Source organism: Gorilla gorilla, chromosome 17 (genome assembly GCF_029281585.2).
Source record: "Gorilla gorilla gorilla isolate KB3781 chromosome 17, NHGRI_mGorGor1-v2.1_pri, whole genome shotgun sequence".
NCBI lineage: Eukaryota > Metazoa > Chordata > Mammalia > Primates > Hominidae > Gorilla > Gorilla gorilla.
The window spans coordinates 65,221,635-65,235,186 of NC_073241.2; the positions used below are offsets into that span (position 1 = coordinate 65,221,635).

Genomic DNA, 13,552 nt, shown 5'->3' on the forward strand with positions numbered 1-13,552 from the left:
CTGTGCCCTCCCATCTAAGCAAGGAGGGTCCACTCCAGACTGCTGCAGCCAAGAATACAGGATCACTCTCCCTGCAACTCCCAGTGGGAGGGTTTTATTCCCAGAAAGAGTGCCTCTCATCCTACCCCAGCTACGGTGCTGAAGCTAAGTCCTGAGATAGAGCAGGGAAGAGCCTGGGGAATCCCTCCTGTCCAGCCCCCACTCTTGGAAAAGAAGTTCCTTCTTATGCGTGGAGGACTGAGAATACTTGGGCCCTGATAAGCCTCACCCCCAACTCATGAGGACGTGGCTCCACAGCAGAAGAGGCAAGCCAAGACAACCTCAGGCTGCTGCACCCCTCCCTTTCTCCAAAAGCTCAGCACCCACAACAGGGTATCACTCAGAGGAAAGCTTCCCACTATACCCATCTCAGTTCCAGGGTCCTGACTCAGAGATTTGGTCTAAGGAAGTAGCAGGCAGTAAAATAGATATGTCCATGGCAATTCACTATTACCACAGTGCATGGCACAACGCAGGGAGATTCACGCTCTTTCCAAATATGGTCACAGGTAAGTCCTGAGAGGACCATCCTAGAGAGTGCATAGATGAGGAAACATCTAAGGAAGAAACCCAGCTAGGAGTTTACTGCAACTCTCCAGGAAAGAAAGGACTAGGGCCTGAACCGAACCAAACCAACAGTAGTAAGGATAGAGCAATGTCCTTTATAAACTACATTATATGTAAATAATACCTTAATGTCAAAGACTAAAACAATGTTTAGAAAGAAAAATCAGCAGGAATTGGTTGTGGTTCTGCTGTGAGGAATAATGAGGGTTCAGGCTTCATAAGCAGGTGGATATCGGAGCTGTTATCTGAGATAGCAAAGAGAAGGGCACAAACTCCTTTGGAGAAGGATACAGAGTTCATTTTTAAGCATGTTAACCGTGAGTTATCCATGGGGTTTCTAGTAGGCACTTGGAAATGTGATTACAGTATTCTGAGCTACAAATAAAGATTTAGGCTTTATAACTGACAAATTCTAGCTAAAACCAAGAGAAGAGTATGAGCCACTTAGGTTTATATAAATAATCTACAACGTTTCTCAATCATTTTGCCCCTCCCTTCTCTACTCTTCACATCTACCATGAGCCAAGATTTCATCAAACTTTATTTTTTGTGGTTTTAGTAAAAATATACATATAATGAATCTATCTGATTTTCTATCTTTTCCATCATACCACACTACCTCCCATGATTCTAATGTGTCCACCCAAAAGATGGCATGACCCTCGTCCCTCTCCTGGTTAAGAATCACAGTACACACAGGAAGGAAGAGAAGCGAGCTAATAGCAAAATGCAGAAATGTCACCAATGTTGAAAAGGATCATGAAAAGAGCAGTAAAATAGTAGATACCAGGATAGAGAAGTGAGCATGTATTTGGAAAATTTCCCACTTTTTTCTTATGAAAATACTGGCTTGCTGAACAATACCACTCACATCCATTATCTGAATAACTCAGTAATTATCCTTAACTAAGACTATCTGCTCTCCAATTTTTTTGCTTTTTCTTTCGTTTTGTTTTTTTTTTTTTTTTTTTTTTGAGACGGAGTTTCGCTTTTGTTGCCCAGGCTGGAGTGCAATGGTGCTATCTCAGCTCACCACAACCTTCACCTCCTGGGTTCAAGTGATTCTCCTGCCCTGGCCTCCTGAGTTTAGCTGGGATTACAGGCATGTGTCACCACACCCCACTAATTTTTTTGTATTTTTAGTAGAGATGGGGTTTCTCCATATTGGTCAGGCTGGTCTCGAATTCCCGACCTCAGGAGATCCACCTGCCTTGGCCTCCCAAAGTGCTGGGATTACAGGCATGAGCCACTGTGCCCGGCCTGCTCTCCAAGTTCTTATAAAAGAATGCAATAACAAATTCATTGTAATTTGATATTTGAAAAAGGTTCACCTACAGCATTTCATATCTGAAAAGTTTCCCACTTCTTAAGTGTGGGCTGTATGTGATGACTGACTTCCAAAGAGTGCAGTATGAAAAGGAGGGAAAAAAGATTAACTTTACAGAGAAGAAACCTGACAAACAATACCTAAGCCATGTGATAAAGGTCCTATCAACACTATCACTCAGGTTGACAGTATTTCCTTTGACATGAGATGAAAATGGCATTCTCCCTCTATGGTCTTCCTCCCTGAAACATATGACTCCACTTTAGCTGTGAGAAAAACATCAGAAAATCCCAAATGAGGGACGTGACCAGTAGTGCTGAAAACTGTCAAGGTCATCAGACAAGGAAAGTCAGAGGAACTGTCACACCCAAGAGAAGCAGAACAACCAAATCTAATGTGATATTCTGGATGGGATCCTAGAACAGAAAAAAGGACATTAGGTAAAATTAAGAAAATCTGAATAAAGTGTGGCCTTTAGTCAATGTGTCAATATTGGTTCACTACTTATGACAAATGTATCATACTAATGTAAGATGTTACAATAGAGGAAACTGGATGTGAAGTGTATGAGAATTTTCTATACTCTCTTCATAGTTTTTTGGTAAACCTAAAATTATTCTAAAATTAAAACTTTTTTTTTTTAAAAAGTCTGATGGACAAACTAAACATTTTCCCAGATTATCAAAGCTGTTTTGCATAATTCTTAATCTTCACAAAAATGCTAAAACACAGGCATCATTATTCCCGTTCCATAGATAAGAAAACTGAGGCTTTAAAAACTGAAGATAACACGCTGGTTTCCCTTCAGGTAATATAAATCTTTCAACTTTTACTAAAAAGTGAACATAAACTGCTCAAGGTTCATTAACACCAGGCACCATGTAACATAATTGATTTTGACACATCAAAATTGATGAATAAATTAATAGATCTTAGTTATTTCTGGTCAAATGATACGACATTTGCTATTCAAAAAGATACAACCAAAAACATTTTCAGATGTTTTGCAGAATAGCAGTTGTATTATCAACACTGTGATGCAACTTGGTTAAAAATACTGGCCAGGCACAGTGGATCACACCTATAATCCCAGCATTTTGAGGCCGAAGTGGGTGGAATGCTTGAGCTCAGGAGTTTGAGACCAGCCTGGGCAATAAGGTGAAACTTTTTGTCTCTACAAAAAGTACAAAACTTATCCAGACATGGGTGGCATGCACCTGTAGTCCCAGCTACAAAGGAGACTAAAGTGGGAGTCACCTGGGCCCAGGAGGTCGAGGCTGCAATAAGCCATGATTGTGCCACTGTACTCCAGCCTAGGCAATAGAGTGAGACCCTGTCTCAAAAAAAAAAAAAAAAAAACTATCTGTAATTTAAGATTACAAATAATATATGGCCACTACAGCAAATATATTGAAGTTATTTTAAACTATATAGAATTTTTATGATATTAAGCCCAATATGAACAAAATTCCCTTAAAGCCAAATACAGTACAAATTCCTATTTAGAATATTTTGTTCAAGTTTTTCCTCCTTTACCTGTCCAGGATACCAATTTCTTTCCATACTTCCAAGTGCCAGCTGAAATCCCAAACTCTACATTGAACCTTCCCCAATGACTTTTCTCATATCTAAACTTTCACTACTATTTTCGGACCATGTAACAATGTATTGCTTTAACATCCTATTGACCATTCACATATCACATATATAGAATACACTTTTTAAAAAAACTGATGAATGAAATGTCAAAAAAGAGGGAAAAAAATTCTATCATTTGAATGGTGTATATACATATGTACATGTGTATATACATATGTATCTCTTAAGAAATGCAACATTCATAAGCAAAACATTCAACACCCAACATTCATAAGCAATTTCTTTATATTGATCTAGCTACACGCTTTTAAAGATTATTTTTGGAAAGCAGAGAATGTAAATAAAATGAATGTAACTGAGTATCTATTCCACTACAAATAAGATCAGCAAAGAAAACCAACTTTGCACCTTTTTCCTCTACTACAAATTTTGCTCTTCTTTCCATCTTACCCATCTTTAGTCAAAAGCTACTTAAAGTTTTTAAATTGGGGCACAACATAAAACTCATAACTATTAAGTATATACTTCAGTTAGTATATATGTGTACCCATCCGTGTAACCAACACCTAGATCAAGATATAGGCTTTTTCAGAACCCCAGAAATTTTCCTCATACCACCTCTCCCAACTTTTAATCACTATTTTCCAAACTTCAATTAGTTAACTACCATCCTTCATAACGTTCTTTACCATGACTCCCTTACACTGTTATTTACATAATATTTAAATCAACTCATTTTTTAACATCTTCATTCTAAGAAATAATATCCATGCAATCACAGGTTTGTTGTGCTCATTTTCGTTTTGATTCACACATCAAAATAAACGTAACCAGGGCTGGGCGCAGTGGCTCACGCCTGTAATCCCAGCACTTTGGCAGGCCAAGGTGGGCGGATCACCTGAGGTCACGAGTTCAAGACCAGCCTGGCCAACACGGTGAAACCCTGTTTCTACTAAAAATACAAAAATTAGCTGGGTGTGGTGGCGGCACCTGTAATCCCAGCTACTTGGGAGGCTGAGGCAGGAGAATCACTTGAACCTGGGAGACAGAGGTTACAGTACGCTGAGATTGCACCATTGCACTCAAGCATGGGCAACAAGAATGAAACTGTCTCAAAAACTAAAAAAAAAAAATGTAACTATTAAAATAAATGTTCTCAGGTGGCACCATGGCATGGGTGCATTTGGGAACCAATGCTTTACCTCATTCTTCTTACTCTGTTGACCGAAGCCACTTTACTTCTTCCCCTCCGTTTTCCTCATTCAACAAGGCCCACCTTTCTGTCCTTAATTTACCCTTTACTTGCCACAAGTATCATCACTACCACCCTAAAGCTTGTTATCACCTCAGTCATGAGCAACCCTCATGTCAGTTTCTGCAGTTCCAGCTTCATACCAAGGCTCAATTCCACTGATCATATCCAAGCCCCTCCACTCTTCCAAAATTTTGCCCATCTATCATAATCCAGGCAAATTTTCACTTTGCCTAAAACTCTTCCCCTGTTCTTAGCATCCTTACTCTAGGCTCCTAGCTGAAACTATCTCTGCGCCGTTTGGTTGTAATCCATGTAAGTCTGTCTTGTCTTTCCAAGGGCAGAAGCCTTCTTTACACTGCTATAATACTTCAACACTAGTGAACTAGGAGGTGTGACTTGCCTTGTGTGCACTGCAAGTGGGCTACAGCTTCTTGAAATCTGAACCACCATTACAGATTTCTTTACAGCTAATACTAAGTATATATTGAGGATCCAAATTTTATATATTTTTCAAGTCCTACATTAAGACCAAACACTGCAATAGAATCTTTTCTGACTCTGGCCTCAAGCTAACTTCCTATGATATACTACTATACAAGTTATTTCTGAATTACTACTGGATTGTTTTCTAATTTCATACCCATAATTAGGAGAAAACACACTTCCTATATATCTACATTACTTGCAGTGTCCAGCAGGGGACTGAGTATTAACAGTACGCCCCAGTCAACACTCCATGAAGTCAGATCTGGATGGAGTACTGTTTCCTCAATCTACTACCTATGTAACCCTGGACAAGGGCTCCTGAAGATTATCTAATTAAGTCTCAGATGCCTCCTTCATAAAATAAGGGTACTATTTTACAGTGCTGTGTGGCCAAATTATGTGGAAGTTTTCAAATTAGGAAGTGCTATATAATTGTGGTTATCATTCTGAGATGATATCAGAATCACCTTGCAGTAAGAACATCTAAGAGAATAAATTTCCTGAAATTTGGAATTCTTGTTCATTTTAGGGCTGACCCTGTCATGTTCTAAAATTCTAGTTGCTTTAAATGCATAATATTTCTGAAATTAAAATATTTACATGGCTGCCTTTTTCTTGCAGATGCTGCTAATAATTCCTTTTATCTTTCCTACATAATTGTGACAAAAAAAAAAAAGAGAATTTCAACCACATCCATACGGGGATCTTTAGTGGTCAATTAAAGGCTTTGGTCAATTCTAAGCATCATACTTACTGTATTGCAGACCTATGGCTTCCTACCCATTTCTTGATAAAAACAGCAGAATTTGTAGAGAAAAAAGGTGCAAAGTTTGTTTTCTCTGGTGACCTCATTTATCTGCAGTATAATGTCCTTTGCCTCTTTTAAGAAGTTAACATACAAGTATTTCTTAAGCCACTGCCTTCAATAGAACTACTGAGAAGCTTCAGTTCTCATTATTAGGATCCATCACCATTTACTTTTACTTCATTTTGCATGTCCTGGAATTGGGCCCTTTTCTAGATTAGAGGAAAAAATTAACTGAAGTATTAATCAAGATATAACACACACACACCCATTTTCTTTTTTTAATAAGGCCAAGACATTCCATGATGTCAGGGAGCTTCTGAGACTACAGATTAGTCAAGTCTGTTACCATCCCCAGGGGACAGACTGCAAAGGAGATAAAGATCTCAGTGGTTTGCCCTCACCTTCTGGGAAACAAATGCTCAAATTTGGCTTGGTATCTAATCCTGGAATTGACAATTTTAAAAATATAAACTCCAGTATAGCCAATCCTTTCTCATTTCTTTTCACAGGTTATCCTATACATCTCAGATGAAGCTGTCATTTTTTCCCCCTTGACTGCAGAAGTTTTACCTTTTGGTGGGAATTACTTTAATGTAAGTAAGTATCATCTAACGAACTGTCTCACTTCCTTTAGTTCCTTCTCTTAAGAAATCCACTATTGCAAAGTTTCATTAATCTCCCAGATTGTTAACAACATGTGGAAAAAGATATTTTATCAAGTTTTCTGCAAGGAACCCAATGCCTGTCAACTAGGTTTTGAAAAACCGGCAATGTTAAATTATTAGGGTAGATGTTACAAAGAAACTTTATGTATTCCAAGATTTCATATACCACACTGTGACCCTAACCAAATAGCTACTACACTTCTCATCTGCTTACTATATGCCAAACATTGTTCTAAGTGCTCCATTTAATCTTCACTGGTAGAGATTATTACTAACCATGTATTATAGATGATGAAACTAAACCACATTTAACCATTAAGAAACTTCACCCAAAGTCAACAGACAGGGGCAAAAGGGGGCTCCAACTTAAGATAATCTGTCTTCAGAGTCCTCATGCTTTACCATTATGCTAACCTCCCTCTCATATCCTGGAATTATTTTGGGGGTGGGTATTCTGAAGATGTTATCCAAATGAAAGTTCAACTAAGGGTTCAGAACAGTGACAGGACAACTAGTTATGTTCCTAAAACTCAAAATCCAATAAGGAAACACTGACTTGTATCAGGTAGTCTACTTCTGTCCTTAAAACATCTCTGGCATTCCTAGTAGTGAAGCAGAGTTGTCATTTTCCCATGAATAACAGCATATAGGCCCCGTGATAAATTTTCTTAAACAAGAGCAATAGCAGCAACATAAAGATACTAAGGAAAAGGCAGAAAGGGGCTAGTTCAACCAGAAAAGGTGCCCAATGCCAGGAAAGCTGAACCTCCTAATAATGATGTTTTGACCTTGAGGGTGGAAGGATGGAGCAGAGAGAGTAAGCCAGGAGCTGATAAGCAGCATTTAACTTTGGTTATTTCTGTTTTTGAAATTTCAAATCAAGCAGAGAAGGAATTTAAAGAAATGACCCTCCATAATCAGTCTTTCCACATGTACTCATATTCAAATGAGGAAGTTAATACTGTTAACCTTTATCTTCTAACATTTTAGCCTCACTCACTTAGTACACATATTATCCAGTTAATAAAGAATCCCATTTCTCATTTGTCATAAATGTCATCTAATCTGGTGTTTCCCAAATTGGGTGTTCCATGAAACATCATTCCATAAGGTTTTCACAAGCAGGCCAAAAGTCAGAGATTCTGGGCTTATGTTTGTAAGCAAAAATAGGGTTCTTTGCTACAGGCCTGCTCAGATCCTCCATATCTGAGCAGAGTGAAGTTCCAAAAGTACAATCTGGTTTGCGACATTCCTCAAAATCACTGAAATACATTTTTGCTGAACACGTACTACCATCTTCCACAGCTAACAGCTTATGTACCGAATATAGTTAGGCAAACATTGAACCTAACATTTCTCGTCCTTGTTATTCGACCTCTTTCTGACCACCTCCAGCACTAGCAAACTCACTAGTTTGTCTCTCACTTTTGAAGAATAATTTCATTGCATATATAATTCTAAGTTGGTGGGTTTTTTCTTTCAACACTTATCTATCTTCTTGCTTGCATGGTTCTGCTGAGAAGTCCATAATTTATCTTTGTTATGCTACAGGTAAGGTAAGGTGATTCCCCCTCTGGCTTCTTTCAAGGTTTTTACTTTACTTCTTTCAAGGTTTTACTTTGATTTTCTGTACTTTGAATATGGCATGCCTAAGTAGAGATTGTAGGCATTTTGGTATACTGCTTGGTGTTCTCTTGAGTTTCCTGGATCAGTGGTTGGGTGTCTGTCACTAATTTTTAAAATTCTTGGCTATTTTTACTTCAAATATTTATTCGGCTTCATTCTCTTGCTTTCTAGTATTCCAAGCCCATGTACATTATACCTTTCCAAATGGTACCAAAATTCTTGGCTGTTCTATTTGTGGGGACTTCTTTTCCATTCTGTTTTCACTTTGCATTTCAGTTTGGGAAGTTTCTACAGACCTAGTCTTCAAGTTCACCACTTCCTTCCTTGGCAGTGTCCAGTCTGCTGAACTGCCCATCAAACACATTCTTATTATTTTTTTTTTTTTTACAGTCTCACTCTGTCACCCAGGCTGTAGTGCAGTGGCACAATCACAGCACATTGCAGCCTTAACCTCTTGGGCTCAAGTGATCCTCCCACCTAAGCCTCCCAGTGTCGGTAATTTTTTTTCCCCTAGCATTTGCTTTGGATTTTTTCTGGGCATTTCCACCTCTCTACTTATATTACCCATCTGTTCTTGCATTGTACCTGCTTTTTCTGTTAGACCCCTTAACATTTCAATTATTTTAAATTCTTAGTCTCATCACTTCAAAATTTGTGCCATATGTAAGTCTGGTTCTGACACTTGCTTTCTCTCTTCAGGCTGTTTCTTGACTTTTAGCAGGCCTTGTAATTTTTTATTGAAACCCAAACATCAGGTAATAGTGAGGTAAACAAGTCAATAGTTTAAGGTGTTATTAATCTAGTTAGGCATTAGACTGTGTATAAGATCTGCTATAGAGGTAGATGCCAGAGACTGACTCACTCTTTATTAAATAGCCCTTACACATTAGGAAGTTTTAAATGGCAGAGTGGTCTTGCTTGTCACCTGTAACACATCCAATGGTCCTAGTTCTGCTCTCAGAAGTAAACCCAAATCCTCTTTTCCGATAGCTTTCAAAGGTTCTGAAGATAGGTATTCACATAATTTATATCCCTCCCCAGCTCTGATCTCCCCAGTTCCCTCAACTGTTCTCCAAGGAATGTTAGTTCCATTTCCCTTTGTTCTTGTCTCTGCCTCTGGATACACTGTGGCAAGTTAATTCATTTTGGTAATATGGAATCCAGAGTTGAAGACAGAAATCCCGCTGTGGTTTAACCAGCATCTGATGAAACAGAACTTATCTTCCACATTCTGATCACTTGGTTTATTAGTGTAGCTTAACACTAAACTAGCTGTGTCACCATGCTAATAGCTATACTTGTTCAGTGCTTTCTCCCATTAAGTGATGCCAAGCCAGGTCCAGACAACACTGATGCAATTAACTTTGGAAAATCAAAATAAGGGAATTTATACTAGAAATGTTTAGGCAAAGAAAGGTATAAAGAAATAAATGCAGTGTTTCACAGTGATCTCCATTCAATTTGCACTGGTTACAGACCAACGGTCTGACCTGTCAAGTATATTACTCGACAGAAAATGCACCTTAACCATGGTTTAAGTGAGTTAGCTACTGATGGGTGAGTTTCAGAAGCAGAAGTTCTAAGTAAACTCGTGTGCATATGTGCATTTTTCAAAGCTGTTGGCAACTCAAAAAAATTTAAAACTTCCATATTCTGCTCTTTGATATAACTGCTTTAAGAGGTTCATATTTTAGTTAAACTTCAATGCAATGATATCAAAATTATCAATAAAGTCTAAAGTTGTTTTTGTTTTGTTTTGTTCCTGTTTGTTTTTTTAAGAAAAAGTCTCACTCTGTTGCCCAGGCTGGAGTGCAGCAGCATAATCACAGCTCACTATAGTCTCGACCTCCTGGGCTCCAGTGATCCTCCCACCTTGGCCTCTCAAGTAGCTGTGACTACAGATGCGCACCACCACACCACACTTGGAGAGGGAGAGGGAGGGAGACAGATAGACACAGACTTTTTTTTTTTTGGAGAGACTGGGTTTCGCCATGTTGCGTAGGCTGGTCTTGAACTCCTGGGCTCAAGTGATCCACCCAAAGTGCTGGGATTACAGGCATGAGCCACTGCACCCAGACAAATTCTAGCTCTAACATGAATCTTACTTCAAAAGCTTGGAGGGGTTAAATACATTTATATGATATTGTTACCAATGATAGCACTCCACCAATAAATTACAATGGCACACTGACAGACTTCCAACCTTATTTTCTTTTTTCCAAGATGGGGTCTCACTCTGTCACCCTGGCTGAAATGCAGTGGTGCAGTATCAGCTTACTACAACCTCTGCCGCCTGCGCTCAAATGATCCTCCCACCTCTGCCTCCCGAGTAGCTAGGACTACAGGCGCACACCACCACACCCAACTAATTTTTGTATTTCTTGTAGAGACAAGGTCTTGCTATGTTGCCCAGGCTGGTTTTGAACTCCTGGTCTCAAGCAATCCTCCCACCTCGGCTTCCCAAAGTGCTGGGATTACAGGCATGAGCCGGCGCCCAGCCTCAATATTCTTTTCGGTAACCCACTGCTCCATTTGTTATGTAGGCCTAGTTCTTTCAATAGGTCCAACAAGTATAACTTATTTAACCCCATGTAGATAAACAGACCTTAAAAAAAAAAGTTCCACTCTTATTTGAAATGAAAGAAAAGAGATACCAGTCTGGCCAGTATGGGGAAACCCTGTCTCTACTAAAAATACAGAAATTAGCTGGGCGCGGTGGCACACACTTGTAATCCCGGCTACTCAGGAGGCTGAGGCAGGAGAATCACTTGAACCTGGGAGGCAGAGGTTTGCAGTGAGCCAAGACCCTGCCACTGCACTTCAGCCTGGGCAACAGATTGAGACTCTGACTCAAAAAAAGTAAAGAAATAAAATAAATTTAAAAAATAAAAGACAATATAAATCTGGCTACCTATGTTAAGGTGAAGAAACTCACTTTCACAGAGACTTTTTAAAAAATACAACTGCATGGCCAGGCGCAGTGGCTCACTCCTGTAATCCCAGCATTTTGGGAGGCCGAGGCGGGTGGATCACGAGGTCAGGAGATCCAGACCATCGTGGCTAACACGGTGAAACCCCGTCTCCACTAAAAATACAAAAAATTCTCTGCGCGTGGTGGCGGGCGCCTGTAGTCCCAGCTACTCCAGAGCCTGAGGCAGGAGAATGGCGTGAGCCCGGGAGGCGGAGCTTGCAGTGAGCTGAGATTGCGCCACTGCACTCCAGCCTGGGTAACAGAGTGAGACTCTGTCTCAAAAAAAAAACAACAAAAAAAAAACTGCATATTTGCAACTATTTAAAACAAAAAAAGAAAACACAATGAAACAAAATATATGAAAATTTTAATAATGGTTTTCACTGCTGTAAATTTGTGGGCAGTTTTTCTATTTTTCAGTATTTTCCAAATTTTCTCTAATAATTATGTATTGGTTTTATGATGGGAAAATTCTTAGGAAAAAGAGGCAAGGAAAGAAAATTTTAAACTCTGTATATCACTTTTATAAGCTGAATTAAAGTACCCAGAAGTATCCAACTATGAGACAGAAATACGGAAAAAGTTAAAGGCACTGAATTTTAGAGCTAGGTCTTATAAATCATTAAGTTTGAAATCCACAGCATGAAAATGAAAAATGGCCTTGATAGTATACAATTTATTCAAGTTCATAGAGTAACTTCTAGAACCCGTAACTCCCAATTCCCAGTTCATGATTTTACTCCATATATCACTCACTGGAAACTAACCAAGATAGACATCCAAGCAGGAATTAACTTTGTACACACAGCATGGCTACACCTGTGTTTTTTTCTTTTTTTTACAACTATGTTTACGATGACATTTTTAATCTATGATATTTTTAAAGACTAAAGGAAATACATCAAAATGTGAGCAGGAGCTGTTTAAATGGTTTTAATGTATTTTTTCAAATTTCCCTTAAAGACAGTATGTTAACACCTCTGTGCCTCACTGTTCTCATTTATAAAATAGGTAAGAATAGCATCTACCTATGACAATCACAGAATTAACGAAAATAGAAGTACTTAGAACAGTGTCTTGGCACAGAGCTAATGCTAAATAAGTATCATGTTATGATTAAATTTTAGAGTATCATCTCACATACAATGGAGTTTAAGTGCCATGGCAGGATTTTATTTTATGGAGACAGGTCAGCCCATCTGGAGTGCAGTGGCGTCACCATGGCTCACTGCACTCCCAACCTCCCAGGCTCAAGCAGTCCTCCCACCTCAGCCTCCCAAGTAGCTGGGATTACAGGCATGTGCCACCATGCCTAGCTAATTTTCAAAAAATATTATGTACAGACAGGGTCTCGCTATGTTGCCAGGGCTGGTCTCAAACTCCTGGGCTCAAGCTATCCTCCCACTTCAGCCTCCCAAAGGCTGAATGCCAAAGTGTTGGCATTACAGGCATGAGCCACTGTGCCTGGCCATAGCAAGGTTTCAGTTAGGTATAGACAGTGGTAATTTTTCACCCCCGCAGTGTATAGAAATGTTTTATGTAGTACTGGAAGATTTCATTTGAGAGGCCTAAGAATTCTGAGAATCTTGAAACTAATAAGCTATTGGAGGCTTCAAGGGCAGCATCACCTGATAAAAAGGGAGTCCCCCATCCCCCAGCCCAATTGACTATAAATCCTCAAATGGAGGGAAATGGTGCTGGATGATTAGCCAGAAAGGGGTAACAATGCCGGAATACAGACAGAATAAAATCTAGCAGGCTAAGCCCAAACTAACAGTGCTAGAACCTGAGAATCCTAGAACTCCTAGCTCACTAGCAGTAGACACCTAGATGTTCCCCTCCTTCCCACAGATGATACATTCTAAGACAGACAGTTGAGGAAGAAGAGTCATCTGGCCTATATGACACCTGCTTCTGGATGGGGACACAACATTCTGGCAGGCATGATTAAAGCTGTATTATGTGTTCCTGTCTTCTTTACTCTTCCTAGTTTTTCTTCTGTCTTTTTTTTCTTTTCTTTACTTTCAGATTTTGTCCCCTTGCCATCCTGTGTTTTACTCTCAAAGGAAACGCTGAACACTTTCATCATTTACAAGTGTACTGTGAAACTTCCAGTAGTTCTGAATTATCTACTAGGGATCTCCAACTTTCACACAAAGTCCACTTTATTACACAATACACTGTTAATCCTGAATGGCTTTTTTGAAGC

General features: G+C 39.2%; 2 protein-coding genes across 5 annotated transcripts in view; one reads left to right on the top strand and one right to left on the bottom strand.

Annotated features, from left to right (window-relative positions):
* The window catches only part of RMP24 (ribonuclease MRP subunit p24), a 38,729-nt gene that overhangs the window by 21,677 nt on the left and 3,500 nt on the right, over positions 1 to 13,552 (top strand). For 2 of the 3 annotated variants that reach the window (XM_019014052.3, XM_063699146.1), the window contains exon 5: positions 6,591 to 6,674. In XM_019014052.3, the coding sequence (XP_018869597.1) occupies positions 6,591 to 6,636 (46 nt within the window). In that variant the 3' untranslated portion in view covers positions 6,637 to 6,674. Of the gene's footprint in view, positions 1 to 6,590; positions 6,679 to 13,552 lie in introns of all 3 variants that reach the window. The other variant, XM_063699147.1, reaches the window with a different exon arrangement.
* RPRD1A (regulation of nuclear pre-mRNA domain containing 1A) overlaps positions 1 to 13,552 on the bottom strand; it is a 77,581-nt gene that overhangs the window by 3,874 nt on the left and 60,155 nt on the right. The gene's annotated exons all lie outside the window — the stretch shown is intronic.